Source organism: Falco biarmicus, chromosome 16 (genome assembly GCF_023638135.1).
Source record: "Falco biarmicus isolate bFalBia1 chromosome 16, bFalBia1.pri, whole genome shotgun sequence".
In the NCBI taxonomy this organism is placed as follows: domain Eukaryota; kingdom Metazoa; phylum Chordata; class Aves; order Falconiformes; family Falconidae; genus Falco; species Falco biarmicus.
This window is the reverse complement of record NC_079303.1, coordinates 10,132,761-10,159,888: the sequence shown is the minus strand read 5'-3', so window position 1 is coordinate 10,159,888 and position 27,128 is coordinate 10,132,761. Positions and strand designations below refer to the sequence as shown.

The 27,128-nt window shown below is 50.4% G+C and overlaps 1 protein-coding gene across 1 annotated transcript; it reads left to right on the top strand.

The window, feature by feature from the left end:
- The first annotated feature begins 1,963 nt into the window (after nt 1–1,963).
- On the top strand, nt 1,964–27,128 carry LOC130159870 (vigilin-like). The gene is made up of 11 exons (XM_056361901.1): nt 1,964–2,045; nt 13,324–13,456; nt 20,565–20,640; nt 22,657–22,863; nt 23,341–23,556; nt 24,404–24,610; nt 24,813–24,920; nt 25,482–25,586; nt 26,234–26,320; nt 26,485–26,616; nt 26,919–27,128. Exons 1-11 carry the CDS (start codon nt 1,964–1,966, stop codon nt 27,126–27,128), a joined length of 1,563 nt encoding a protein of 520 aa, XP_056217876.1.

Genomic DNA, 27,128 nt, shown 5'->3' with positions numbered 1-27,128 from the left:
CACACCGTTAGAACAATAGGAACTTATTAGTTTACCTTGACATAGCAACAATTTCTATACCCAAATTAGGGGGTTTCTTTCTACGCGGCTTTCTTGATTAACAAAGTTACATATCGGCGCCATCCGTTCCCTTCTCTGGCTACTTGTTTCTCTGTCCGTCTGGTTGCCTCCTCAACTGTGACGGCTCAGGGGTCTGCAGTTAGCTTGTTCCTTGGTTCCCAGGGCTTGTGCCCTACAAGTTCTAACAAGTCTCTACTCATCAGGCTATCAGTACTTGGACTCTTGTCCTTGAGGCCTTGTCCTACATCTCCCCCTTCCTGTTGCACAAAAAGAACCCTGAAATCGAATGAGTTATTAATTTTTGTAAGCATTGTAAAAGACAAGGTGTAAGTAATAAAACAAACAAAAACGCAACTAAAGCATATATAATCATCTTCACTAAACTTAACCATTCTGAAATGCCCCAACCACTAATATCTAACCAATCCCCAGTATCACTTTGTTGAAGATGAGAAACTCCATCCTTCAATCTTTGGATGCTAGCATGAATTGATTCCGAATGATCTGAAAGGTTCATGCAACACATCCCTTCAAACTCTTCACAACCGTGACCTTGTGCCAGAAGCAAAAAATCTGTTGTTGCAGCTCTATTTTGTAATGTCGCGTGGCGAACACTATCAACATCTAATAAAAGACCAGACAGGGCACTGCTTGTGGCATTAGTTTGTTTGGCAAGCCAACAGCCAAGCTTATCTAATGTCGCTAGAGCCTTTCCTGCAGCAGCTCCAGGCAACAGAAGAGATGCAGTAAAGCGTTGGCCAAAGGACCAAAATTGCATGTTATCATCACAATCGGAGGCAAATGCATGAACGCCACGCTTTGTCCTTCGAGAGTAGCGATGTTGTAAAATCATAGATGTGTTAGGAGTCAGGACGGAAAGTCACCCTAAGCTACACGGACCTCCTTTTATATGAGAAGGAATGACAGGCCATGCTCGATCACCACAAGTAAAAAATACTCCAGTAGGTAGTAAGAGCGGAGCATTGCTAGATTTAGACAAGTTGTTAGCAGTGTAATTACACCAGATACTTGCATTTCTAAAAACAGGATGAATAGGGGAAACGTCCCATTCCCTAGATTGATTCTTTCCCATGTAGTTAAATTTTATGCAAAAATCCATTTTTACAGAACCAAGGAGTTCAATTTCTTGTGGTTCCAAAGTGGCCAGTGGGAGATGGGGTATCCATACATCCTAATTGTCTGTCACATTTTTTGATACGTTTTTGGGTGGAAAAAGACTTTGAAGGTCCCTAGTATAGGACATTCATCTAATGGTAAGCCCACAAGACAGGTGGAAAAAGGCTGATCCGGAGAGGCCATAGCAAGACACAGAGTATCCTGTCCAGTCAAGTTCGCCAATGTGACCCAAACATTTACCTTTGGTAGAAAAGGGGGATAAGAGCTACCTTCAATAGGCCAAGGTCCAGGTATGAACATCATTATCCATATTACTGACAATGCTTGTTTCTCTTTTTCTTTTTCCATTGTCGTTTTACAACCAGCCATTCTTCTGGTCGTACTGTCCACGACCGAGGCACTGCAATTGATTGTCCACACTCTAATCCTACAATAATGTTCTTGTTAATAATATAAATTCTGCTTGCTAATGCAATATATTGAAACATCAACCGTGCAATAGCCCGTACTTCTAGGCTTTCAATCAATGATAAAAAATTTGCAAAAACTAAGTTTGGCAAAATCTCAGAACCTAACCCTGTAACTCCCTCTAATTCCAAAAGAGGTTTTCCCATAAAACATTCAGCCCACTGTATCTGATTAAACCTTAATATTTGATTATTACACTCAGAACACATCCAATGACCCCATCTGTCCCTTAGTCTTACAACTCGCCAGCGATCGTGATCACAGAGTTCACAATGGATCTTGATCCACGGTCGACAAGATGGTCCGTGTTCATAGCAACATAACTGTAGAAATCGAGACGCTGTCCAATCTGGTTCATGACAGTGTCGTTGAAAGTCGATGTAAGGGAAGATAATATCTGCTAGTGGTGCCGTCAGTGCGCTGGGGATCTGGTCTGGTCCAAACGTATTACCTTTGTTAAGTGGTTTAATCCAGGGTGATATTGTCCGTTCCAAGCGCTGTAAAAAGCGAAACCTAGATGCTATATCCTGAATTTGTTTACCTGACATTAATGCAAAACAGAAATCCTCACGCAGTTTTTATTTCATTCTGTAGGGTCGGTGTCGGTATCAGTTGTCTGCGGTAAAGGTTCACGGAAAGGTCGTACATTCTTTGCTGGGATCCATCTGGGTCCTTTTTCTGTGGAGACACAAGCATAACCTTTTCCCCATGTAACAAGAGGATATGGTCCCATAATTTTACCTGTTTCTGGATCTCGGACCAACACTGGGGCTTTAACCTGTGCCTCAAAAGATGTATTTGCAGTGAAATGTCGAACTATCGGTGGGTTGTTATCTATTAAAGAACAATTTAAAAAATTAAAAACATACAACGCTTTCTGTAACCGTTCCTCTGGAATAGCCATTCCCATTCCCCCTTTTTGTTGTTGTAATAGACGTTTTAGAGACTGATGAGACCCTTCAATGAGAGATTGATCGGTGGGGGAATGAGGAATGCCAGTAATATGAGTTATACCCCATAGGGCAAAAAAGGTTTTTATAGTTGTTGAAACATAAGCTGGACCATTATCTGTCTTGATCTCTGAGGGAATACCCAAAGTAGCAAAAGCACGCATTAAATGTCTACAGACATCTCGTGCCTTTTCTCCTGTGTGACACGAGGCAAACAAGGCACCTGAAAATGTATCAATGGAAGAGTGGATATATTTAAGGTTACCAAATTCAGAATACTGTGTGACATCTGTTTGCCATAACGGTAGGCTTTGTAATCCTCTAGGATTAACTCCTGCAGCAACTGATGGGAAAGAATGTTTTTGACAATCAGGACAGACAGCAATAATATTTGACGCTTGTTGAGAAGGAAGGTCAAACTGTCGTTTAAGAGCTCCAGCATTTTGATGGAAAAAAGAGTGACTTCGCTTAGCTTGTGCAATACGGTCTGGCAGTACTTGAACTGGTAACGTCAATAGATCAGCTCGTCGATTGCCTTCTGCAAGAAAACCAGGTAGTGAGGTGTGAGACCTAATATGCATAACAAGGTGCAGATCGAGCGTCCAAAAGGAAAACAAGTTCCTGTAACAGGGTAAAGAGTTGTGAATGTGAAACACTCCGCAGCACAGAAGCTCCAGCTCGTCTAACAATACCTGCAACATAAGCGGAATCAGTAACAAGGTTGAGTGGTACGTTCCATTTTCGGAAAACACGAACAACTGCATTCAGTTCTCCTGTTTGAGGTGAACCGGAGACTGTCTCTATGTCCGAGTCCCATCGTCTCCGTTGATCATCCCACCATAGGAGAACAGATTTATGTGATTTGCCTGATCCATCTGTAAACACAGTAAGTGCCTGTAGGGGTTGCTCGCTTCTTCTGGGTTTTAACATCAGACGAAAGTCAATGTTAAACAGTTTGTGTGAAGGTGGATGGGAAGTTATTTGGCCTGTATAGTCGGCAAGTGCCATAACAAAGGTGTCTGATTGCTGATAAAGCCATTGTAAGTATACTGTTGTTATTGGTAGGCCAATACAGACAAAATCCTTCCCTGATAAGGTTAACAGGCGTGATCTAGCTTTAACAATCAGGGAGGCAAGCATTTCATGTTGTGTCAAAATAGTTTTTGTAGGCTGGTTAGGTAAAAAGATCCATTCAATAATTAACAAGGGGTCTGAGTTCTGAAGGTCCCATTGAAATATCAGGGCATGAGGCTGTCGAGCAGGGTTTAAAATAATCAAGTAAAAAGGTAGTTCAGGGGCCCATCGGTGGGCCTGTCGAGAAGCGATAGCTGAGGCAACCTTTTGTAAAGATGTATCTGCTTCAGGGTTAAGATTACGTGGAGAGCAAGAATTAGTGTCCCCTTTTAGTAGTTCAAACAGAGGACCCAAGTCTGTATTAGAAATTCCCAATAGTGGTCGAACCCAATTTATTGTTCCCAGTAATTTTTGTGCATCATGCAGGTTTCTTACATTGGTATTGATCTGCAATGGTTGAGGAACAATAGTTTGTGCTCTTATTCGCCAGCCCAGATATTTCCAAGGGGGAAACTTCTGGACCTTTTCTGTTGCTATACAGAGACCTGCCGAATTCACGGCATCTGTGACAAGGGCTACAGCTTTCTCCATGACTTCGTGATGTTGTGCTGCCACTAAAAGGTCATCCATATAATGATACAATAACACAGTAGGCATAGCATTTTGGACAGGACTGAGTATTTTTGCAACGTACCATTGACACATTGTAGGGCTATTTTTCATACCTTGTGGCAGTACAACCCACTGATATCTCTGCAACGGAGCTTGCATGGTGATGCTTGGAAATGAAAAGGCAAATTTCGGGGCATCATCTGGATGTAACGGGATACTGAAAAAGCAATCTTTAAGATCTATGACAGTCAGATGCCAATGTCGAGGGATCATAGCTGGGGACGGGAGCCCGGGTTGGAGGGCTCCCATATCTTCCATAGCATCATTAATTTTTCTGAGATCATGGAGCAAGCGCCACTTGCCAGTTTGTTTTTTAATAACAAAAACAGGTCAATTCCATGGGCTAGTAGAAGGTACAATGTGTCCTTGGGACAGTTGTTCTGAGACTAAGTTTTGAAGTGCGCGAAGTTTTTCCAAAGGAAGGGGCCATTGATCCACCCAAATAGGAACATCAGATTTCCAGGTTATTTTTAGGGTGTCGTGCACTTCAGTGACCCCATCTAAAAATGTGTGCGGATAGACATTCCCCATTGTGACAATACATCACGTCCCCACAAAACCATAGGGACAGGCAGCACAAAAGGTTTAACAGAAGCCACATGTCCCTCTGGTCCTTGAATTCAAATTAGTTCCAAACTCTGACGACTGTTACCGGTCCCCCCTATCCCAGCCAGTGCCTGAGAGACATTAGTCAGTGGCCATTGCGGAGGCCATTTGGCTTGAGAAATTACGGTGACATCAGCTCCAGTGTCAATGATCCCATTTAGTGCTATTTGTTGGTCATTGTAAATAAGGGTACACTGATACATAGGTCGCTGTGGAGAAATGGATTGTACCCATAAAATGTGAGGTAACCCTGTAGATCCAAAACCTCCCCTCCTCTGCGGAGGGTGATCAGTGATAAGAGAGTTTACCGTTGCTGGAATCAGAATCAATTGCGCTATTCTACTACCCTGAGCTATCGTACAGGGTGGAAATGGAGTCCGTGCCATAATTTTGATTTCGTCCACACTGTCATAGTCAATAACACCTGGTAAAACAAATAGACCAAAAAATGTTGTGGAAGATCTACCAATTAACAGAGCTTGTGTATCAGGGGGTAATGGTCCTTTGACATTTGTTGATAATAAATGAACCGAGGAATCGAGCAGTGTTACTGTGTGTGAGGTTGCCAGGTCCAATCCGGCGCTGCCTGAGGTTGCTGGACAGGGACTTGAGGTGTCGGTGCTTCTCTCCGAGCTTGTTGAAATGTCAGCTGTGGCACTTGTGTCTGCGCGCATCGCTGCCCCGCGCTCCGCGGTCGGTTTCCCTGTATCGGTTGTCCCTGGAAGTCATACTTAGATCGACATTGATTAGCATAATGATGCCCTTTCTGACATTTCGGACAAAATCCAGGACCAGGAGGTTGTTGTTTATTCCCCGCAGCCCGAGCAAGACAATTTCTTTTTAGATGACCAGGCTTACCACAACCATAGCAATTCCCCACACCACGCATCGTTGCAAAAGCAGCAGCCATAGCTTCAAACTTGTGGTCAACCGTACCGATTCGGTTACATGCTTCCACCATTTCCACCAGAGTGGGGTTCGGGTTGGGAAGAGACTTCAGTAGCCTTTTACAATCGGCATTAGCATTTTCAACAGCTAGTTTTGTTAACAATATATCCCAAGCTTCCGCATTATCTACTTGATGTTCCAAAGCCTGTTTTAGTCTATCAATAAACTGCATATAAGGTTCTCGAGACTCCTGAGTGATGTTAGTAAAAGCTTTTTGTGGCTTTTGTACATCAGGAACCTGGAAAAAAGCCTTTTTTGCCTCTTCTCTAATTGCCTCGAGAGCCGCACGGGGGCAGTGTTGAGCCCGCGCTACCGGATCAGCACGTGCCCCGGTGCCCGTACGATGCTCTATTGTCAGTGCAGCTAATGCAGCATCATTATGGTTAACGTACGTGAGCAGGAGTGCTGGCAGTCCCCCTCTCCAGTGCGACTCCCACAACGTATACTGAGTCGGGGTTAGCAGCAATCGTGCTAAAGGTTTCAAATCATGAGGAGCATGAAATAAGTATCAAACACAGAAGATAACAGGCTTATAAAATAGGGAGAAGAAATGCCACGTTCCGTAACAGTGCGGCGCAGTTCTTTAACAACCGAAAAAGGAAAGAGCCTCCCATCGTGCTCCCCCTGCCCGACCCTGAGAATACAAGACCGGAGCAACTATAGTTTTAGCCATTTCTAGATCCCCCTCCTTTAAGGCTTGTTTCTTTATTTTTGCCCACACATCACGCAGATCAGGAGGGTATAAATCAGGCTCTTGTTCAGGGTCTACCGGTCCCGGGTCAAAGGGGTCTTCTTCTGGCGGATACCCCACTGCATTGACACCCAGGGGTTTAGAGCACTGTGATTTAGAGGCTGATAAGGACAGGGCTATATGAGCTTGCGACTCCTCCTCTCCTTCCTCTGCCTTTTCTTTTTGTGCTTTCATAGTCTCAAAAATAACTCTCCACGAAGAGAGCAGATGGTGGGACTCAGTATCGCCTTTTGTCGCAGAATCCCACAATTTCACCCCTGTGTCGTCCCAAAGTTCCCGCGTGAAAATTGTAGTTGCAGTCACTGCAGGCATATTTACTTGCACCCACTTAAGCATTGCTTTAAGGTCATGCCCAGAAATACTTTTCTCATGTTTGTTAGGGAGACCTTTCATAAGCTCATAAACGTCTCCTTCTGGGGACGAAGCCTGATTCCCCATTACGGATTTCCCACAGCTCACCTCTCAACTCCGGAGGGATTTCTGGCCGGCTCCCGCTTCCTTTCAGCAGATCATTCAAAGTTCTGTGGGATTCGCTGCATGTCGCTCAGTTAGGCAATTCGAGAGCCCTTCACGTCAGATCCTTCACTGGATCACGTCGGGGTCACCAATTTGCGGCGAATGAAGAGACGGGACACAGCTTGATGCAAGCAAGTTGTTGGTTTATTAGTGATTTTCTTACAATTATACGTTTCTACCTTCTACATATTACACACTGATTGGTTAAATCTTAAGCGTAAAAAGACTGATCGGTTGATATTTAAGGCACACCGTTAGAACAATAGGAACTTATTAGTTTACCTTGACATAGCAACAATTTCTATACCCAAATTAGGGGGTTTCTTTCTACGCGGCTTTCTTGATTAACAAAGTTACATATCGGCGCCATCCGTTCCCTTATCTGGCTACTTGTTTCTCTGTCCGTCTGGTTGCCTCCTCAACTGTGACGGCTCAGGGGTCTGCAGTTAGCTTGTTCCTTGGTTCCCAGGGCTTGTGCCCTACAAGTTCTAACAAGTGTCTATTCATCAGGCGATCAGTACTTGGACTCTTGTCCTTGAGGCCTTGTCCTACAGGGGAACACAGACAGACAGGCTGATTCTTTGCACCAGCACTCTGCTGCCTCTTGGCAGGGTTCTTTGTGTGGCTGTGTGGGCGAGGCGAGGTTAGGGGATAGCTCTGAGCCAGCTGATGCTTCTGCGCCAGGCCAGAGGCGCAGGATCCCTTTGGGCACAGCTGTTCTCTCATCTTCTGTTTGCTGCTTAGATTTAGTTTAATGCCCTGTCCTATCCTCAAACAGCGTGGCTGTAGCAAACTAAAGAGGAAATGCCCTGCGGTCCCTGGCTCCCTGAGCTTGTGAAATGATCTGTTGCTTTGGGGAGGGACTGAGAAATGGTTTTACATCATTCGTATGGAAGGTTAAAATGACCTTGGCCTAGGGCAGTTCTCCATACTGCCCAAGTGACATAAGAGCTTAACCTCACCGAGGTAGGCTTTGCAGAGGACGCTGCTTCCTTTAAAATGTGATTTATTAGTATTCATGAGCATTCATTTTTGGGGTGGAAGTAAATTGGTTCCCATGAAGGGCAAATTGCTGCTCTTCAGCTAGAGAGAAGCAGCAGAGCAACACATGAACATCACCCCAAATAGAAGTAGGGTGAGAGAACCCCCAGGAGCACTCATGTCCAGTACTTTGTCCCTTGTCTTGCCCTTGAACTGGTGAGTGTGTGGCATTAGGGAGCTGTGCCAGCGAGGTCCTCTGCACAGCTTCAGCGACACCACGGCAGTTTCTGCTGACCTGGGTTTTGTGCTCCTTGCAGGGCATTGGGGGAGGGATGTGGGCTGCTTGGTGAGGAGCACAAGGGGATTGTACAGCAGAACCAGAATGTTGTACAAACGGAATGTTTTGGCTCATACTTGATGGAGCGTGAGTCAGCGGAGTGCCAGAGTGCTGTAGCTGAGCTAGAAATGCATCCACAGCGTGGTCAGGAGGTGCAGAGCACCTTGCAAAGCCCTTAGCCAAGAGGCAGGCTTTGGGAAATGGTTCCGTAAAGCCACCTGTGCTGGGCTTGCAGTTGCTTGCCTGCAGAGTATCTGTGTGTTAATTGTGGAAGGCTCAGGAGTGCTGCCTTTGAACAACCTCTACATCCCTGATGCTGCACGATCCACAGGGACTGTGGGTAACCCAGTGAACTGGGATGCGGGTCTTCCTGATGGGGAGTTGGTTTGTATAATTCTCTTGCTTTGAATCTGTTCTTCCCTGGGGTAAGTCTGACTTCAGTGAAGTCACTCCTGAATCAAAGGAGTACAGTTGTGGCCAAGCCTTAAGTACTAGGGCCATGTGAGCTGTTGGTGGCTGAAATGCTGTGTGCCACGTAGCCCTTTCTTGGAAAATGAGCAGTTTCCTACTGTCTGGCAGTCATTTGGGAATGTGCCATGTGATTGGACTGTCAGAAAATAAATAAACAGCTGGTGTGCCTCTTGGTTTATTGGCACTTGTGTTATAAATGAACTGCTAATTTTTCTGCTGGGCAACATTTCCAATTTGTTACTCTTGCTGCTTCTGATTTGCACGTTTCTGTTTTATGGCTCCAGTTGTACAGCGTGGGTGTTCTTGTGCCAGCCCCTGTTCCCACGTGTTCTTGCATTACGGTCTGACGGCCTCTGCTGAACTGGAAACCATTGTGGCACTGACTGGCAGATAAACAACAGACAGAAATACTTCCATTTGTGCGTCCTACAGGCTTATTAATAGTTTATTGTAAAGGAAGAAGGAAGTAAGAAGCACATAAAAACATAGCACAGCTTATTCCGTGTTGTCGTCTTGCTCTTTTCACTGTAGCAGTGCACTGTTTTCAGGCAATGCAAGTTCAGTCTGTGAGGTTTGTGAAATTCATTACTGATGCTCAGTGGAGACTGAATTAATGCACATTGATTACTATGAAATACGACAGGACAGCGAGTTACTGCATTACTGAAATGAAGTCCTTTACAATTCAGCGCAGCCCTGTTAGATGCTTTGTAGCGCCCAGAAGCTATTCCAAGTATACTTTCAAGATGACTCGTGTGGGGAGGAAAGGGGCAGAAGACCAAGGCAAATGGCCCGGTGCCACATGAACGTGAAGCCAAGTGACTCATTTCAAAGACTCCTGCGAACCGGCGGCTGAGGGGGGCAGGCGCAGGGGCACCCCCTCTGCTGCGAACGGATCTTCATCCTCCGGTCTCTCCTCTGTTGTCACGGCCCTTATTTTCCAGACTTTCTGGTATCAGGGTTTCAGTGGGAGCTTTCCCTGCTTGGCTTGCCGTGTGACCTCATGCTACAAGGATCTTTTCTGTGCAAGTCGTCTGCTGCAAGGAATTCAGTGAAGCATTTGGGATAGGTTATGCAGGGAAACTGACATCTGAGTTTGGGGTTCTGGGCAGTTAGGGTTAATATTGCTGTGACAGTAATTACTGTTAGCCTGAGTTTACAAAGAGCCTGAAACAACACCCAAGATGAGCAGCTGCTTCAGTCTCAGTGGGTGCCAGTTCAGCTGCCAGTGGTGAAACCTGGAAGGCCAGAGCTTGTAATTTACTGCTTGTCACAGGGGAGCACGAGAAGGGGAACCATCGTACAACTGTCTGTATCTTCCTTGAAATTGAGAGGGGAGTTGTATGCAGGATGAAGTCATATTTGCATGAAAACCTATAGCCTGAAGCTGTGTCTAAACACAGCAAACTTTAGAGCATAGATGGGATGCAACCCCTCTGTCATCCAGGCACGTTTATTTAGAAACCTGGTCTTAAACAGTCTGCTAAGGGTTTGCAGTTGCGAAGCAGAACAACATTTTGCACTGGTCCCAACTGTGCCCCTAGGCTGCAAGCAAGTGTGTAGCAGGGTTAGTGCCCTCGCAGCACGAGGCAGTGCTGCAGTAGAGACTTTGCAACCTGTTGCCCCCAAGGGAGGGCAATTCAGCTTTCAAAAGCTTAAGGGACCATGGGTCCACAGCGACACAAACAGCCAGCTTCTGCCTAGCACCCCTCCTGCCTTGGGTTTCGCCCTGTTTGGGCTGACGCTGCATTCAGCCTGGTGCAAGGTCCCACGTTGGTGGGGTGGTAGAGCGTGGCTGAAGGGTCAGCCCGCTCTGAAGTGCTGAGTCAAGCCTTGCACGGGATGCCATGTCCCACGGTGTCCCTGGAGAGGGGGCTTGGGACATGATGTGCATCTGCATGAATGGCGAGAGGCATCTTTCTCTCCCAAGGTCGTGGTTGTCTCTGTGAAACCAAATCCTTGTTGCTTTAGCCTTGCCCTCAGGTCCCTGGAGAAATCCCTTGTGCATTGCTGTGCAGGTGGTCCCAGTGCCCCTCACCAGCAATGGAGCTGGGAAGGCTGCCTGTGCTTGCTTTTGGGGGAGGGGGGGATTTATTTCTTGGGCTCTTAATTGCATTGCTGTTGATCCGTTTGCTCCTTAGCAATGACAACGACTTGACAATTACTTCCTTTTACTTCCTTCAAGTAGCTCCAGTTGTTGAAGTTCCTTTTTTCTTTATCCTCCTGCTGATCTGAACTTGCATCCTCCCCTGCCTACCTGGCACCTGGAAGAGGGAGCTAAGTAAATATGGCATGCCAAGACTTAATAAGGCAGGTAGCTTTCAATTGGCTTTGCAATGCCTTTGTTACAGTAGTGTGGCCAAAAGAACAACAACAAAAGCAAATAACATTCTTCATTTGCTAATGAGTTTCTGAGGATCTAAACAGTGCAGGACGTGAAGTACCCAGATAACAGGTGCTTTAAATTCATATGGGCTGCCCATAGCTTTTATTTTAGAGGGCTTAGCTGCAAGATTGAGTACAAACTTGCTAATTCAGAACGACTTGCTGAAGATGAAACGCTTTCCTGAAATGCGGTATTAAATCATGCAGGTTGCTTGCTGCAGTTCCCTTCCTAGTATTTTACCTTCCAAATAGGAAAAGCAAAAGCCCTTCTGCAGTTTCTAGGGTGAATATTTGAGATGTCTAGAAAAAGAGATTATTCTTTTTGTCTTGGATGGGGCAGCATCTGTGTTGACAACCTTAAACCCCAGCTGAGCAGGTGGTAGGCAAGGTGCTGGGTGGTGGGTGAGGCGCTGGCTGTCAGCGCTTGCGTTAGAGCAATAGGTACGTGTCTGTGCCTGGGCTGGCTGCCTTAGGGCCCTTCCAGGAGGTGATGGGGATGGGAGCGGAAATCCCAGCCGTGGAGGAGTCTGGATCAGTTCTGCTGAAGGGAGTTTGCTGCTGTATGCAATTCCTAAATCAAAGCACCTGCTGCTTCAACAATGATGAAAATATCAAATTAATTAAAAGCACTGAGGAAAAACCAGGGCAGCCAGTGAGTGATGAGAAGCAGAGCTTTGATCAGCTCATCAACAAGAGCGCTGCTGGGGGTAATGGCTCCTGGCCCTATGGCAGCAGTTTTACCACTGATTTCAGTGGGGGCAAGGTGATAGTTCCAGCGCAGCGACGCCATGCCATACATCTGGAGACTGCTCTGCTCATCCCTACAGTAAAATGCTTTTGGTAATTTGATTTGCCTTCCTGCTGCTAAACGCCAGGCAGCCGGGGCGCGGGGGGGATTGCCTGGCTCTGTTCTGAACGAGCCAGTGGCTGGGAATGCACAGCCGGCTTTGCTCTGGTGGGGTGTCTGAGTGTCCCCCGTGTGCAGCTCCCGATGCCGCCTGCCTGGGGTGGGTGTGCTAACCAGGCACCCCGTCACTTACTCCTCTAGGACAGACCTTACAGAGGGGTTCGATTAAGGCATCAGCCAGAGCTGTCTCTGTGTCCCCTGGGGCTGGGTGAGATGTCAAGGGAAACTGAGTTCAGACACAGCTAACACCCTTTAACTCTAGCGCAGAGCTGGCGTAGGCTGCTGAGGGCAGGGGTGGAACTGTTAGTGCTTTGAAGTACCTGTGAAACCTCTTGCAAAAACAGTTTGGGTCTGGAGCTGAGCCGGCTCTGGTGTGGGGAGATGGATCAGGTGGCTTTTGAAGGGTGCATGTCCCCAGCCTTGGCCCTATAACGCTGTGAGAAGGGGCAGGAAATACAGCCGTACCCTGCACTGCCCTGACGCTGCCGCAATTACCGTGTCCAGCTTGTGAAGTATTTCACCGAAGACTGACCGTTGACCATGCATGTGCTGAAGTCCTTTTGAAAGTGTACCTGAGCATCCCCTGCCAAGCTTCAACGAGGTCGCCGCGTTGCTGGCATTGAAGTTAGTGCTGTGGCACAGCTGGGTTCTCAGTGGTGCTTCCAATAGTCTGCGGTGGCGATCGAAGCAGGTTCCATTAGTGCTGTGATCCCTTGCGTGAAGCGACTCTGTTTTGGTGCCTCGGAATCAAAGCATCAGATAATTGTGGTGCTGCCAGCTTGCTGCGAAAGCGGGTGAATCAGTGGGCTTGTTTCTTCTTTGCAAGTTAACAACCCTGTGCAAGTCATGCTACTGGAATGAAAGGTCATGAAGGTAAAAAGTACTGTTGCGTTACTGAATGATACTGCTACAGTCCTAGAAAACAGCAGTTTTTCTTCTGCCGTGGGAATGGTGCTAAATGCATTGTGCTGAGATTGTTTCTTTCCCTGCAGGATTATTTGCACGAGCTCATCTGCATCACAGAAAGGGGAGAAGTTTGTTGTGCCTCTCCGAGCTATAGGTGCCCGAGCTATCCTGGACTTCCCCGACCAGGTGAACTTCTCAGCCTGTCCAGTCAAGTACAGCACCCAGAAAACGCTGCTGGTTCGCAATGTTGGTAACCGGGAGGCCCGCTACTGCATCAGCACGCAGAGGTAGGGAGCTCATCTTTTTTTGTGCAAAACACTGTGGCGTGATAATATAGTTGGGAAACAGCGACAAAAAGGAACCGGAGCACCTGAGCTGCCGTGCTGCTGCCGTGGCTGGAGATGGGCAGGGCACGTGGGTTTTGCTGTTGATTATAGTGTTTGAAGCATGGCGCAACCTCTGCTAAAACCCTGCAAGCTGCAGAGTGGAGTTTTATAGTGCAACGGTGTCTTCAGAGCACAGTCGTGCAAGACTGATTCTGTTAGACTGAAAGAGCAATTGTAAGAAGGCAGCTGGACTGCCCTTGGGCTGTGGAAGATCCTGCGGGGCAGACGACAGCTCTAGGAGCTCAGTTCCTGCAGACCAAGGGCAGTGTTAAGAAATGGGCAAGCTCTGAGCTGGTGGAAGAGACATTTAAGAATTTATCAGCAGTTTGTCTAGAGTAGCAAGTGCAATCGGAGATTGCAGATCAAAGCAATTGGTATCGAGACCCTGACAAAAACAGGGTGTGGTCCAGAACCTGGTTTTCCAGTAGGTTTGATCTGGTCCCTGGGATCCAATATTCTTCAGCAGAATGAGCTTGTAAGTGGAGATGAGCTGGCAGTGGCTTCAAAGCTGCACTACAGCCCCAAAGAGGAATGCCTTACAGCGGGGGCACAGGCCAAAGATGCAGCAAATACCTGGTGCGTGGGTTGGGAGCCTTTTCTAGAGCTTTGTGTCTCTCGGATCTCCTGGAAAGTGCTCTAGCATGCTGTAGTAGCCACCACCAACCTCCTTGATCCTCAGTACCTTCTGAAATGGTTATGTGGCCCTGTTGGCCAAATATACGCGTTCCTTGGGAGGCCACAAGCACGTGGTATTTGGGCAGTCTCCTGGTCAAGCGCCCGATGTGTGCTGTGTCGTGGACAGCCTGTACTGTTCCTGTTGGTCTGAGAAGACAGTCACTGTTTTTCCAGTTTGCTGAACTGCACCTGCAAGGAAACCAGTTCAGCTGGCTGGTAGTTAGCTCCGAGTTGCTTGGTCCCAGAGGTCTTGGTGCAGGAGCTGAGGTCCAGAACACAGCAAAGACGTGGCGTCTGCCTTAGTGCACCTGAGTTGCTTCAGTTTCTTCCCCAGGAAAACAGGGGTCAAGAGAAGGCTCTTTGCTCTTTCTCCTGGGAAGCGTGAAGGTCCAAGAGGCTCCTACCAAAGCCTGGCAAGGCTATGGAAGCTTCCAGGATGCTATTCAAGCAGGCTGCTGCTTTTCACTGTGGAAATACGTAGGCAGGACCTTGTAAATCCCTGTACAGCTTCCCTCTGGGATTTCCAGATCTAGTCGTCACCACCAAAACAGATACCCAGTCGTGTCTGGCATCTCTTGGCAATGTCCTTGCCAACTCTTCTGTTGAGTGATCCAGCGTGTGTTGAATCCTGCTTGATACGATTTTTATGCTGAACTTCAGCAATTGAATGTTCGGGCGCCATTTGTCGCGACGGAGGGAAGACACAGTCACTCAATATGAGTGATCAGCAGACTTCGTTTATTGTTTCTCACAGTCACCTTTTATACCTTGCTATAATTAGCTTATACATATTACAAAAGTTAAGCTCATTATTGGTTAGTTGCCTAAATACCAAGCCCGCCCCTTGTTTCTCTTCTGTAGTTTTCTGTTCCCACCTGCAACATTCTTTTCCCACCGCAATCTTCCTGTTATTGTGTAACAAGAACAGCCAAGGACAGTGTATTTTTGCTTTACTTCAGATAAGCTGAGAGCCATGTGCATTTTTGTCCAGCCAGCTGGACTATGTCTATGTGACCCTTTTCAGCTAGCCAGTTATCCACATTCCAGCTGATGTTTTGGGGAGGAAAGGTTGATTGCAATGACTGCATTTCCTCGGAGAGCAAATTCCCGTCTGTGGGAGCCCTAAATCAGTGAGGCCAGGTCCCTGGGCTCGCAGGGGGTCTGTGAGGCTGAGGAAAGTGTCGGCACTCCTTACCTGGGACGGCGTTGAGCGGTAGCACCTAACAGCTGCAGGCAGCGTACCTGCTGTGATATTCACTGCAGTTTCTTCCCCTCCAGCTCTGGTAGGATGGCAACCTTCTTCAGCCTGCTTTTGCAGTAGTGCGCAGGGCAGGGTGCTTTGCTGGCCCCGAACGTTGAGGCCATCCGGCTGTAGGATGCTGAATTGCCTCGCGCTGTCCCGGCTTCCAGCACAGCGAGGTATCCCTGCCCCTTCTCCGGGGCTGGGGAGAGTTCGGAGGTGGAGGGTTCTGCGGGGAAGGCAGGGACAGGACTTGGAAGTGCCTTTGGGCGTCAGCACCTGTGTCTTCATGGTGCTGAGAGATGGGGCAGGCTCTCCAAAGGGTGTCTCTGAAGCTTTGAAATTCCGTTTGGGGCAGCTGGGAAACACTTCTAGCCCAGGGGGAGGCACTGGAAGTGACACTTCAAAGCTGGGGTGATGTAGGGGGGTCCTTGTGTGACTTTTCAGAGTTGGACGGCTGTAGGTGTATAGGAGTTAGTCTGAACCCAGAGCTGATCAGGAAACTGCCTTCAACTGGAGCACTTTTTAAGGGCTTCTGAGCAAATAAAGTTCAATGTAATTAGGTCAGAAAAGCCTTGAAGGCCAAAACTAGTTTCGCACTGTTCTCTGTTTTTAATTGCACAGTGCATGACTTCTCTGCAAGATCAGTGTGTTAACAGAAAAAGTCTGTAGTTACAGAAAAAGTCTGTAGTCCCTGCATGCACAGGCTATCTGCCCTGGCTGAAACCTGACAGGATAACAAACGGTGATTGCTTCAGGCAGCTTCCCTATGCAGATGTCCCAGGAACCCCTTTGGAAGAGTAACCCAGAGAGGGTGCTTCAGGGAAACCGCAGGCATGTCCAAGGCGCGGAACCAATGTGCAGGACATGCACGGGAGAGTCTGTGTTCAGTAGCCACCTTATAGCTTGAAGTGAGCTTTCCAAATCCATTTTCCTCCTGCCTAACCCAATTGGAAGAGTGAGTTCCACCGCATTTTTTTGTGATGTACTGAATGTATTCTTTTTAAAATCAGGTGCCACCTTCTTGGCTTTGCTTCACGCTTTGTGCTGTCCCCTTTTTCTATGTACAAGAAACTGCACTGAAGACAGAGCGTTGATGGTTCTACTCAGCTGCAGGGGAACTGCCATGGAGGCTGTAAGAGAGGGGCAGGGCCGGGCGCAGGCCGGGGGGTTTATCCGTTCTGAGCCCCTCGACCCCTGCTGTGCATATCTGACAGCCCTGCCTCGCTCACAGCCGCTGTCCCAGAGGGAACAGAGCCCAGGAGAGAAAGTTCTCTGTCGGCTCAGGGGAAGCACACATGCATGGGTGCAGCACGCTCGTGTTGCAGCCAAAGTGATAAACCAGCCTTGCTTAGCGCAGCTCTCCGTGCAACAACCTCCGTGGCTGCAAGGATCTCAAGCCTCGACTCTGAGCGCTCGATGGAGCTCCCTCCCAGCCAGCCGAGATTCCCGACCGTCCTGACGTGGCGCTTTCCCTCCCAGCAGCGCCCATGCCCATTGAGTGCCTTTCGCTTGCAGCCGGCTGTAATGCCGGCATCACCCCTGCACTCCAGTTTTTGGCCTCTCTGAGTGTTGCTCACTAGAATAGCCCCGAGAGTGACACCCCCCCCCCCGCCCCGTGCCGGCTGCCCCCATTGTGTCCATAGGGATAGCGGTTTGCCTGCGGGCATGGCGGGATGGTGTTTCTTCCAGGAACCACATGGATGGCAGGGTGAGCCCTGGGGGGGCTTGCGCCGCCCGGGCTCAAAGCTGGGGAGGCGGATTCCCCGCTCGCAGGGACTGGGGGCGAGGGGAAGTGTTTTAGGGATGGATCGTGGGGGCCGGAGGGAGGGATTTGAGGGACGGACGCCAAGGAAGGCCTCACCCCTGCAGAGATGGCTCAGGCCCAGGGCAGGGCCCTTCTCTGGGTGCCACGGGGTCGATTGCAAAGGACCAGGCCGCCCCACGCAGGGAGCAGGTGCGTGCCGGGGTGCCAGGGGCCCTGCCTGGCTGTTCCCAGCCCAGCCCCGGCTGGGGCCAGCCCTGCGCTGCAGCCCTGGGGCCGAGGCGCAAGGAGCCGGGCATTGCTGAGGGTGCTGCACCCTGCCGGGCCCCGCCGCCGGCTGCCGGCTGCCCTGGGCTGCCCCTCGCTCCCCCAGCTCTGCCTGCTGCCAGCGCCGGGGGCACCGCCACGGGTCTTGCCCCCTGCCCACAGCTGCCCTGACCCACAGCTGCAGCTGTACGTGGTGCCCACATCGCACAGCTGGGGCGGGGGTGGCAGGTCTCTCTGGTGGCAGCCTGGGACTGGGGGCAAAGCCAAGCCCATCCCTCGCTTGTGATCTTTGTGCCCAGGGAGAGCCAGTGCAGACGTGTGCTGCGCTGGGGAGTGTCCCGCGGGGAGGTGACGGCCGACTGCAGAGCAGCACTGAGACCCGCGCGACAGCAACGGCAGCCGGTGGCCGCAGAGCAGCCCAGGGGAGCTGGTTCCCTCGACGGGCCCCAAAGCAGCCTTCCTCAGCCCCTGCTTTTGGTGACGTGTGGAGCAGCACAGGGATGTCTCTCAGGCTTCCAGGCCTGAGGAGGCTTTCCTCCTCAGGGGCACTGTTACAAATCCTGCTCCCAGGATTAAAGCACCCCTCCCCCCATGGATCCGAGGCTGTGTGTCCAGCCCCCTGGAGCTGGGTACAGGTGCCCTGAGCGGTCTCTCTGGGAGGATGGGGCCACCTGCCTGGTGGCTCTGACACAGAAATGATGAGCTCAAGCCCTGTGACTGTGGCCAGCCGGTTCAAAGCCTCCGAGTGCCTCAGTCTTTCTGCCCAGGAGCGTTTATCCCAGGCACTGTTTCAGGGTGTGAAGATGGGTGCCGGTGATGTTCTGGTGCCTCCACATGGCTCCCACTTCAAGGTTGCGATGCCTGAGGTCAGGGACCATTTGAAGGCCCTGGCGGAGATCTTCAGGGACTTTGTGTTCCATTTTGTGTTGCCTTAGGGCTACAGCGTGCTGGGGTTTGGGGGCGACAAGGTTGTGGTATGCCAGAGGTTAAGCGAGTGAAGCGTTAAAGCGTGTTATTGTTATGGACAGAATCTGGGTTTGTTGGCTCTGAGTTCCTGGGGTTATGGTAGTGTGATCTTATTATGTGTTCTTTGTGTGGTTTTGGTTTGGTTTTTTTATGTGGAGAGTGCCTTTTTTCATCTTTTTGGCCTTTGCAGGGTTTGGATGGGGGCCTTTGGTTTGTATACAATGTTTCTTCTGGTTGTTTTTCTGCTGTCTGGTGGATGGCGGTGTTTTTTCTGTCTTGTCAACCAGTAACGATGGTTTCTATATCTCCTGCAGGTCAGGCAGTGTTACTTCTGATGTGGTCTGACTCATTTCTGGTGAGTTGGTAGGTAGGTATGGAGGACTTGTGGTCCCTCCATGGAGGATGACTGCTAGAGGACTAACAGGCAGATCTGTGGAGGGGTGAGAGGACTGCTGGCCCATAAGTAGTGACTGTCAGAGGACTAAGTGTACTTGAATTTACGCGGGCTTCCAAATTCATGGTTGTTTCTCCTGCCTTGCGGAAGAGCCATGGGAAGTCACCAGCCACGCAGAAGAACAAGAGGATTCCCAAGCCTGTGTGGCTTTCTGGTTTTGCTTTCGAGTAAGAAAAGTCTTGTCTCTGCATGAGTACAACTAAACCGGTCAATTTCATTCACCACAGAAAGCAGGGAGCAGAATTTTTGTGCTGTGCCTCACATGGCTGCCAGGGCATGGTGAGAAGCAGCAAGAGAATTCCTCCCTGTCACCTTCTCCAGGGGAGCAGTGCTGCACTTTCACCGGGTGAGCTCTGGTTCTGCATGAGTGCAAAAGGTTCGAGTCAATTTTCTCACCACAGAAAGCAGGGAGAAGAACTTTTGTGCTTCTCCCCACATGGTTGCAAGGGCAGGGAGAGAAACAGCAAGAGAATTCCTTCCTGGCACCTTCTCCAGGGAGCACTGCTGCACTTTGTCAAGGTGAGTTTCTTTGGGCTGTGCATGATTGCCAATGAAAAGAGGCCAATTTTGCTCACCACAGAAATCAGGGAGCAGAATTTATGCTCTGTGCCTGACAGGGCTACCAGGGCAGGGTGAAAAGCAGCAGGAGAATTCCTTCCTGGCACCTTCTCCAGGGGAGCAGCGCTGCACGTTCCCAAGGTGGCTTCTTTTGGAATGTGAATGATTCCAGGTATGAGAGGTCAATTTTCTTTTTCTCAGAGCAGAAAGCAGGGAGCAGAACTTTTGTGCTGTTCCTTACATGGCTGCAAGGGGAGGGTGAGAAACAGCAAGAGAACTCCTTCCTTGCACCTTCTCCAGGGGAGCAGTGTTGCGCTTTTACTTTTCCAAGGTGACTTCTTGGGTCTGTGTATTATTGCAAATGTGCCGTGTCAATTTTGCTCACCACAGAAATCAGGGAGCAGAACTTTTGTGCTGTGCCTCACACGTCTGCCAGGGCAGGTTGAGAAGCAGCAAGAGAATTCCTTCCTGGCACCTTCTCCAGGGGAGCTGTGCTGCACTTTCCCAAGATGATTTTTTGGGGCTCTTAATGATTGCAACTCTAAAGGGTCAATTTTGCTCACCACAGAAATCAGGGAGCAGAATTTTTGTGCTGTGCTGTTCCTCACATGGGTGCCAGGGCAGGTTGAGAAGCAGCAAGAGAATTCCTTCCTGGTACCTTCTCCAGGGGAGCCATGCTGCGCTTTCCTAAAATGTATTTTTTTGGCTCTGCATGAGCGCAAAAGGTTTTGGTCAATTTTTCACCACAGAAAGCAGGGAGCAGAACTTTTATGATGTGCGTCATATGGCTGCCAGGGCAGATTGAGAAGCAGCAAGAGGATTCCTTTCTGGCACCTTCTCCAGGGGAATTTCCCAGGTCCCGAGAGACTGCTGGTGCCGGCTGCAAGGGCGCTCCCAGATAAAGGGTGGTCTTGTGTGATGTTGGGGTTGGAATTGGTGATGTCTCCTTTCCTTAGTCACGTTAAGGCTTTGCAGTGACAATTTGGTGCTTCGCTCCTATTGCTCTTTTGTCATATCGCTCACAATAGCTACTGCTGTTTCCTTTTATCATATTGCATGCTATTTTCCTGTATTATAATACAAGAAACTGCCTTGGATATGTTTCAATGATTGATATGTTTGATCGATTTGATGTGGAGTTCATCTTTGCTGGGTATCCAGTCAGTCAGCAAGACATAATTTGGCATAGTGGGCAGCATATGAAGCAAAAATGTCTTTATTTAGGAAAAAAAAATGTTCCTCGACTTGCTGTTGTCAGGTGGGTACCATTGCCTTATGGTGTTTGGGCCAGAGTGGTCTGGTGGTGCTGGGCAGTTGGGCCATGCCAGGGACAGAGGGACGGGAGCAGGGGAGGGGGCGGGGGAAGGGGTTTAGGGACGGACGGGTGGGAATTGATGAAGGATTTTAGGGATGGACCGGGGTGGGCGGGGGTGTTTGTGGGTATGGGGGTGGTGGTGGTAGGGGGGTGTGTGTGTGCCCCACCCCGCAGCTCCCCTCGGCTGCTTCCTCCTCACCAGCACCTGCTCAGCACCCCAGAGGGGCTTCCCGGAGAGTTCCCGGAGAGCCGGGGAAGGGGCTGTCCTGCACCGCCCCTCCAGACGGGGGCCACGCAGGCAGACCCCCGAGCCCCGCCGAGGGAGGGCAGCGCCGCTGGCCGCCCCCCTCCCGCCGCGTCTCCTCACCTTTGCCCCGCGCCTCGCGCAGCCAGCGACCCCGACCGCCGCTCCCACGCGCACAGCTGGCGGGAAGAGGCGGGCCCCTCGGCCTCGTGCCCAGCACAGGCTTCGCTGCAGGCCTACGAGAGGTGAAGCCGGTCCCGGGGCACCATCTTGGTGAAGAGGAGAGAAGTGCGTGACCTGCCAACACAGGTGTGGCCCCGCCCCCATGTGCCCTTTGGTCGGTTGCTATGGGAACGAGTCGGGCTCTTCCCCTAGCAACCGGCTGACAAAGGGCACACAGGGGAGGGACCACCCGTATGTTGGGAGGTCACACACATCTCTCTCCTTGGCCACGATGGCGGCAGGCCCCTGGGCCTCGTGCCCAGCATAGGCTTAGCTGCGGGCCTACTAGAGGTAAGGCCGGTCCCGGGGCACGCGGTGGCACTGGCCGCGCGGGGCGGGCGGTGGGGGTTGGGGGTATAGCCTCAGCTATAGCGGGAGGAGGGTGCGGGCCCGTCTCTGCGGCCGGGCGGGTTGCGCTGCCTCCAACAAGACAGCGGCAGCAGAGAGACGGGCTCCGCAAGCAGGATGTCCAGCGAGCACCCGACTGCACTCTGTGGTCTCGGCCTTTCCCATTGGCGTGGTGTGGCCCACGTGCCGCCAGGGCAACCCTCCGCAGCGAGCGGGGGTGCGGGGGCTGCGCGGAGGGGCTCGGCCCACCGGCCTCCTGCACCCGCCCAGCCTGCCGGCCTCCCCAGCCGCTCCCCCACGCAGTGGCCACCCCGCACTGCGCCGGCAACGGGGAGCGCTCCGGCGGCACCCAGGGCGCGAACCAAAGCCCTGAGTCACATTGCGCTCCCCCGTCTGTGGCGGCTGCCCCGCGGGTTGGTGGGAGGGCCGGGGCCACCCCCGAGGGGACAGGGCTGCGGGGGGCGGTCGCCCAGTCGCCTCCCCGCCGCTCTCCGGTAACAATGGTAACTTTTTCTTTGGTAGGATAAGGGCAGTTGCTCTCGGTCAGGTAGCTAGTCTTTTTTTCCCAATGCACATTAAGCTGCTTCTGAAGAGGGTACGGCCTATTGGAAGAGAGATCTGTAACCCTGGATTTTACAGCTGTTATCAGAGTGCAGAGCCATCCCAGATAAGCCCCCCTGTGCGGTTCACACCTTGTCAAAGAAAATCAAGATGTGCTGTTGGTTACAGTATTTCCGCTGATACTGCCTTTCCCAAAACATACTCTTCCCTTTGCATATAGAAGCATGTTAAGCTGATACAAGTGCACTTAGGACTGTGCTGCTGCAGGGATTCAGGTCATTCACCCAGGCCGCTACCGTGGCATGGAGGCACTGTAGATCAACCGGTACAGTGTCAGCCCTCAGACAGAATGTGCTGGGAAGGCGTTGTGTTTGCTCTGAGGAGCAGTACGCTGAGCAGCGTCCACCTTGCTTTCCCTGGCTCTGTTCCTGTGGATCTGCCAGTGCAGGCAAGGCTTTTCACAGATGCTTGGTTCTTCTGCTGCAGGCTTCAGCGACAGTTGCCATCCCCAAGGAGCACCACCGTTTTGTCATTGGAAAGAAGGGTGAGAAGCTGCAGGACCTGAAGCTCAAAACTGCAACCAAAATGCAGATCCCCCGCCCAGATGACCCCAGCAACCAGATCAAGATCAGCGGCACTAAAGAAGGGATTGAGAAGGCCCGGCACGAGATCCTGCTTATCTCCGCTGAGCAGGTACCTCAGTACTGTGATCTCTCTCATGGCATTAGCTGGTCAGCCATTTTGCTTCCCCACGGTATAGTCGGAGTTTGTAGCCACCGTGGCTACAGTCAGTGGCTAACGTTAGCCTGAACGGAGACGTATACTGTGCCACTCGCCGGCTGTATGAGCACCGCTGCCAGGTCCTGAAACTTCTTGTGCTGCGTTTTGTCCATCTCTGAAGCCCAAACAAGCATTTGATAGTTGAAGGGACGCGTCTTAGGTGCCAGCTGGGATAAGGCAGGAGATCACAGGGGTGAATATCGTAAACAAGGAGCAGCAGCAGCAACCGTATTTGTAGATTGAAAGAGGTGGAGATCTACAAGCCCGCAAACTGAGAAGGTTGCTTGGGCCAGAGTGTCAGGCAGGACACCCCTGGGAGCTTAGCTGTGCCTGGCAGAGACTGTAATACAGAGGGCAGTTCCCACCAAGGTCTGTTGTGGGCTCTTCCAGGATAAGCGTGCCGTGGAGCGGCTGGAAGTGGAGAAAGTGTACCACCCTTTCATTGCTGGCCCTTACAACAAGCTGGTGAGGGAGCTCATGCAGGACACAGGGACGCGCATCAACATTCCTCCACCCAGTGTCAACAAGACCGAGATAGTCTTCACCGGAGAAAAGGAGCAACTAGCCCAGGCTGTGGCTCGCGTTAAGAAGATCTATGAGGAGAAGGTACGGATGGTCCATAAAGCTTCCCACCTTCCCCTGGCACCTGCTCCTAGGCACTCTTCCCTTCTTGTTCTACTTTTGTGCATCCCTCGGTTGCATCTGGCTCAGCAGCCCTTGCAGTACATGACCCCGAATCCTACCGTTTCCTCACTCGGCAGAGTGGGAGCTGGGCTGATACTATCCGGGAGGTGACAGATTTCTGGCTTTTCTGTATCGTGGGAATTAGCAGGCCACCAAGAGCTCCCCTGGCTCTTGTTCACACCGGGGCTACTAAGGAAGGAAAGAAGTGTGAAGTCTACAGTGGTGGCCAGCTGACAGTATCAAAGTTGCTACATAAGCAGAAGTTGCTGAAGAGTGAATGTCACTCCAGTTTATTTCCCACAGCCAACGCTGCTGTGAATATCCTTGTTGTGGGTTGCTGGGCTGTTTCTCCTCGTGGTTAGGTCTGTATTTGTACCGGTCTGGATTTCAACAATCGGCTTATAGCCTGCACAGTGTTGCATCACAGCACTGCCTGGGAGACGGCTGGGAGTTGAACCCTGTTGTCCAACGGGGGGACGGGGACGACGACAACGACATGCCTGTGTGTGTGTGTGTGGTCTCTTGCATGCCGTGTCCCAGGGAGCTTGACCCAGCATGCTAGTTTTGTACTTGCCCTGTGAATTTTTGAGCACAAGGCTTTCTGTAGGCAGGGGTCCAAGGGGTGCTAGGGTGCTGCCGAGCCACTGTGCTCAGCTTGGCTTTGCTCTTTGCTGGGTGCAGAGTCTGACTGCATCTTGTGCCTCTTCCTGTCGCTCTTGTCCTTCCCCGCCCCCTTGTGATTGATGCCTCAGTGTCTCTGCCCCTACAGAAAAAGAAGACTACTACTCTTGCAGTGGAGGTGAAGAAGTCCCAGCACAAGTATGTCATCGGCCCCAAGGGGAATTCCCTGCAGGAGATCTTGGAGAAGACTGGAGTCTCTGTCGAGATCCCACCCACTGACAGTAGCTCGGAGACGCTGATACTGCGAGGCGAGCCTGAGAAACTTGGGCAAGCATTGACTGAAGTCTATGCAAAGGTACTGACAAGATGGGCTAGGCCTCCTTTGAAGGTCCCATGAAGATACATTTGTGAGCACTGACAGGTGTAGCGGGGGTGCTCTCTCTTGGGCAGCTTAGAAGTCAATACCGGAGGTGCAGCATGGGAATTGGAACTGAATTGTTGTGAAGGCCTCTCCCAGTTTGTCCATCAAACAGCTTCTCTGTTTTTCTGTCTCTCAGGCCAACAGTTTTACCGTCTCCTCGGTCTCTGCCCCCTCTTGGCTTCATCGTTTCATTATCGGAAAGAAAGGACAGAACCTGGCCAAAATAACTCAGCAGATGCCAAAGGTATGGATGAGCTGGTTAGCTTAGCACCCCCGGCGTAGAAAAAGGTTTAGTCCAGATCACTCGTCACGGAAGAGAGAGGTGTCTTCTAGCGTGGGTAAACCCAGGGGGAAATGACACAGATCTTTGCTGTTCAAGGGAACCCTCTCTTTTACTGCTGCAAACACTGCTCATCCTATGTTATTGTCATGGGTTGAGCCCTTCCAAGGAAGCTTTATGTGGTGCTGTTTTGAGAACTGATGTAGTAGGATACCTGGAAATGGCGAGTGCAGCGAGGCTTCTCCCTGGTGAGTTAGACGGTATCTAGATAAAGGCTAGATGAGTAAACTTCTCCAAAGCCCTTGCAGAAACTGGGACAGCACCAGAGCCTTGGGCTCTAGGCACTGCCATATGGCCGAAATCGTTAAGTTACTGACTCGTAAAATTGTGGGGATTTTGTTTGGGCTTTTTGGGAAGGAGCACATCTCTTAGTGGCAGGGATCGATGGTGTAGGCCTGACCAAGAGCATTGGCCTGGCTTGGATCTTGGCAAATTCTTAAGAGATTCATTGTCTTTCACCTCAAGGTTCACATCAAATTCACTGGAGGAGAGGATAACATCACTTTGGAAGGACCTACAGAAGATGTGCATGTGGCTCAGGAACAGATTGAAGCCATGGTCAAGGAACTGGTGAGCTGGAGTTACTAGTTCCAGTAAGAAACTGGGGGAAGAAGGGGCAACAGAGCAGAGGTGATGAGGTGTTTATCACATCCATAGGATGTCTTGACATGCTTAATCGAGGTTGCAGAAGACAAATTGTGTGGCAGGTGGATGACACCCCTTGGTTATGAAACTCATCCATAGCATTCTTGAAAAGTCAGCATTCATTTTTTTGCTGCAGAGAAGGAAGGATTCTCTTTGTTATAGCTGGAGAGGCATGTAAGTAAGTCTTTTCAATGTTTCATGAGCACAATGCTCTCTTCTCAAAGCAGAGGAATGCTTGTGCTCTGCTTAATAGCAGAAGTGCTTGTTCCCTCCTACGTGCCTGGATAACCCTGGGGCAAAGCAGAGCTCTACTGGCTTGGGTAGAGCTAAAACACCTCAAGAGGAGGGAGCTGTCGACGCTGTTTTGGCTGAATGGAGGCAGGGGGTAGTACCTGTTATGTGAAGGCTATAGGGGAACGTCCTTGCCTTTGTTTATTCTTACCAGTCCCTCGTATAGAGAACTTCCTTGGGTCTAAGCCTATTTTCAAAAGCTCGTTTATCAGAGTTCCTGAAGTCGGGCCTCCCTTGCCACGACAGTGTAATCTTCAGTTCTCCCTTCCTTTCTCCCTTAGGTTGAAAACAGCTTTTCTATTTCTGTCCCCATCTGCAAACAGTTCCACAAGAACATCATAGGGAAAGGAGGTGCCAACATCAAGAAGGTGAGCTATCGTTCCTAACTCAAGTGCTCGTGATAATCGCTGCCTGCAGCAAAAGCCCACTGGATGCTCTCTCCTGCTCATTGGTGATGTCCAATATAGCCTGCAAGGGCTTTTCTTCTGACATGGGACACTTCTGAGATGATTTTTTTTTTTCTTTGTGGCAGATCCGTAAAGAAAGCAACACCAAAATTGATCTCCCAGCAAAGAACAGCAGCTCGGAGACAATTGTTATCACAGGCAAGAGGGCAAACTGTGAGGCTGCTCGCCACAGGATTCTTGCCATCCAGAAGGAGCTGGTAAGTGAAGCGACTGGCCTTTTGCGGTTGAGGGACTTGACAATGTTGCTAGAAGACACAGATACAGACGTGGTTGTAATGGATGAGGGCAGGGTGGAGACAAACGTGTCGGTCTGTTCGTGACTCATAAACCAAAGTCTGTGACTGCTCCTGCCAGGAGTAGCCAGTCTCCAAGCCCTCTGCTCAGGCATTTCTTCCAGCTATATAAAGCTCCTAGCAAGGTGGGAGTCAGAGGGTAAGCAGAGTGGGTGCAAACACATTTCTGCAGCTTGACTCAAGAGGCTGGTACTGTCCTCCCTTAGGCCAACAGCACAGAGGTGGAGGTCTCTATTCCTTCCAAACTGCACAGTTCCCTCATTGGTGCCAAAGGCCGCTTCGTCTGCTCCATCGTCAAGGAGTGTGGTGGAGTCCACATCCACTTCCCCACCAAGGGCTCTGGCAGTGACACCGTGAGCATCAGGGGCCCAGCCCAGGGTGTGGAGAAAGCCAAGAAACAGCTGCTGCACCTGTGA

Bases quoted from the DNA above. Each gene is read 5' to 3' on its own strand.
- LOC130159870 (XM_056361901.1), top strand. From the start codon at position 1,964: ATGGTCCGTGTTCATAGCAACATAACTGTAGAAATCGAGACGCTGTCC. The intron at 22,864-23,340 runs GTACCTCAGTAC...GGGCTCTTCCAG, and splicing joins TGCTTATCTCCGCTGAGCAG to GATAAGCGTGCCGTGGAGCG. The intron at 23,557-24,403 runs GTACGGATGGTC...CTGCCCCTACAG, and splicing joins AGAAGATCTATGAGGAGAAG to AAAAAGAAGACTACTACTCT.